The sequence below is a fragment of the Rhagoletis zephyria genome, unplaced genomic scaffold (assembly GCF_001687245.7).
Source record: "Rhagoletis zephyria isolate East Lansing unplaced genomic scaffold, Rhagoletis_zephyria_1.1 Rzeph_scaffold_73647, whole genome shotgun sequence".
Classification (NCBI taxonomy): Eukaryota; Metazoa; Arthropoda; class Insecta; order Diptera; family Tephritidae; genus Rhagoletis; species Rhagoletis zephyria.
In genome coordinates, this window is record NW_016230696.1 from 1 (window position 1) to 1,242 (window position 1,242).

Genomic DNA, 1,242 nt, shown 5'->3' on the forward strand with positions numbered 1-1,242 from the left:
ACTCAATAGTGCAGCGACGGCAGCAGTGCACTTGAAACAGTGAAGAGGAAAGAGAGAGAGGCACCAAGCAAAGAGATACACTCTGAGCATTGAGCACATTGAACGCACCAAGTGACAGTTGCTCTGCACTGCACAAGCACTGCACTAGTAGTNACTAGTAGTACTGCTCAGAACTCTGCCACAATAAAAACACAGTCTGGCGAGCTGGGGGCACAGAAGACGGGGCAGAAGACGAGTGACCAATGTTGAGTTGAGCTAACTGACAGACTGAAGAAGAAGAAGAAGAAGAAGAAGAAGAAGAAGAAGAGGCAGCCCACCGACTTTGCAGTGCCAACTTTTCAAAAGAGGCACTTCAGCACACACTTGCAACACAATTGATGATGATGGTAGTGAAGAAGAAGAAGAAGGGGTAAACAAGTTTGAAGAGGACGACCACCCGAGTGAATTGAATTGAGGAAGCAGCAGCAGCAGCACTGTTCACGGTCAAGAGAACACAATGAAAATGGCTGGGCGCCACAGCAAGTGGTTGTTGCTGCTGTAATTCAGGTGACACTTTTGTGTGTGATTCATTCGGTGGAAGGCACTGGTTGCACTGTGCCAATTACTGTGCCAGCTCTCTGAACATTTCGACAGAAATGTAATTTGTAATGGAGTGCATTGAACTCACTACTATGTTGTGCTTCAGTCTCTGCTTTGTTACCTGGAATTGTAAAATGCCCTCTTTATTTGCATGACAAAATCATATCAGTGGCTGCAGTGATGGTGATGATGAAAACTGAATGATCACTTTAGCCTTTAGGCGCATCCTTGCCCGCCTTTGACCCTGCCGCCTTTGAGCCCTTCGGATCCTTTGAAGCGCCGCCGCCCTTGGCACTCGCCCCCTTTGCATCTTTTGAGGCGCCGCCCTTGGCGTCCTTTGAACCGCCCTTAGCGTCTTTAGAGCCGCCTTTGCCAGCTGGATCCTTTGACCCATCAGCTTTGCCGTCCTTTGATCCGGCTCCTTTTCCACCGGCGTCCTTTGATCCACCGCCTTTGGCGTCTTTTGAACCACCCTTCGCAGGATCCTTGGAGCCATCTTTAGAGCCTTTAGCGGCCGGATCTTTTGAACCAGTTGCAGGATCTTTAGAACCTCCTCCTTTTGCCGGATCTTTTGAACCGGCTCCAGCAGGATCTTTGGAGCCTCCTTTTGCAGGGTCTTTTGAGCCAGCAGCAGCAGGATCTTTGGAGCCGCCTCCTTTTGCC

General features: G+C 49.8%; 1 protein-coding gene across 1 annotated transcript; it reads right to left on the reverse strand.

The window, feature by feature from the left end:
• Positions 1-788: 788 nt before the first annotated feature.
• LOC108357269 (keratin, type I cytoskeletal 9-like) lies at positions 789-1,171 on the reverse strand (the record flags this gene model as incomplete). Its single annotated transcript, XM_017608358.1, has 1 exon — positions 789-1,171. A coding segment is annotated over one exon (383 nt), but the record flags the coding sequence as incomplete, so codon positions are not given.
• Between the last annotated feature and the right edge of the window lie 71 nt (positions 1,172-1,242).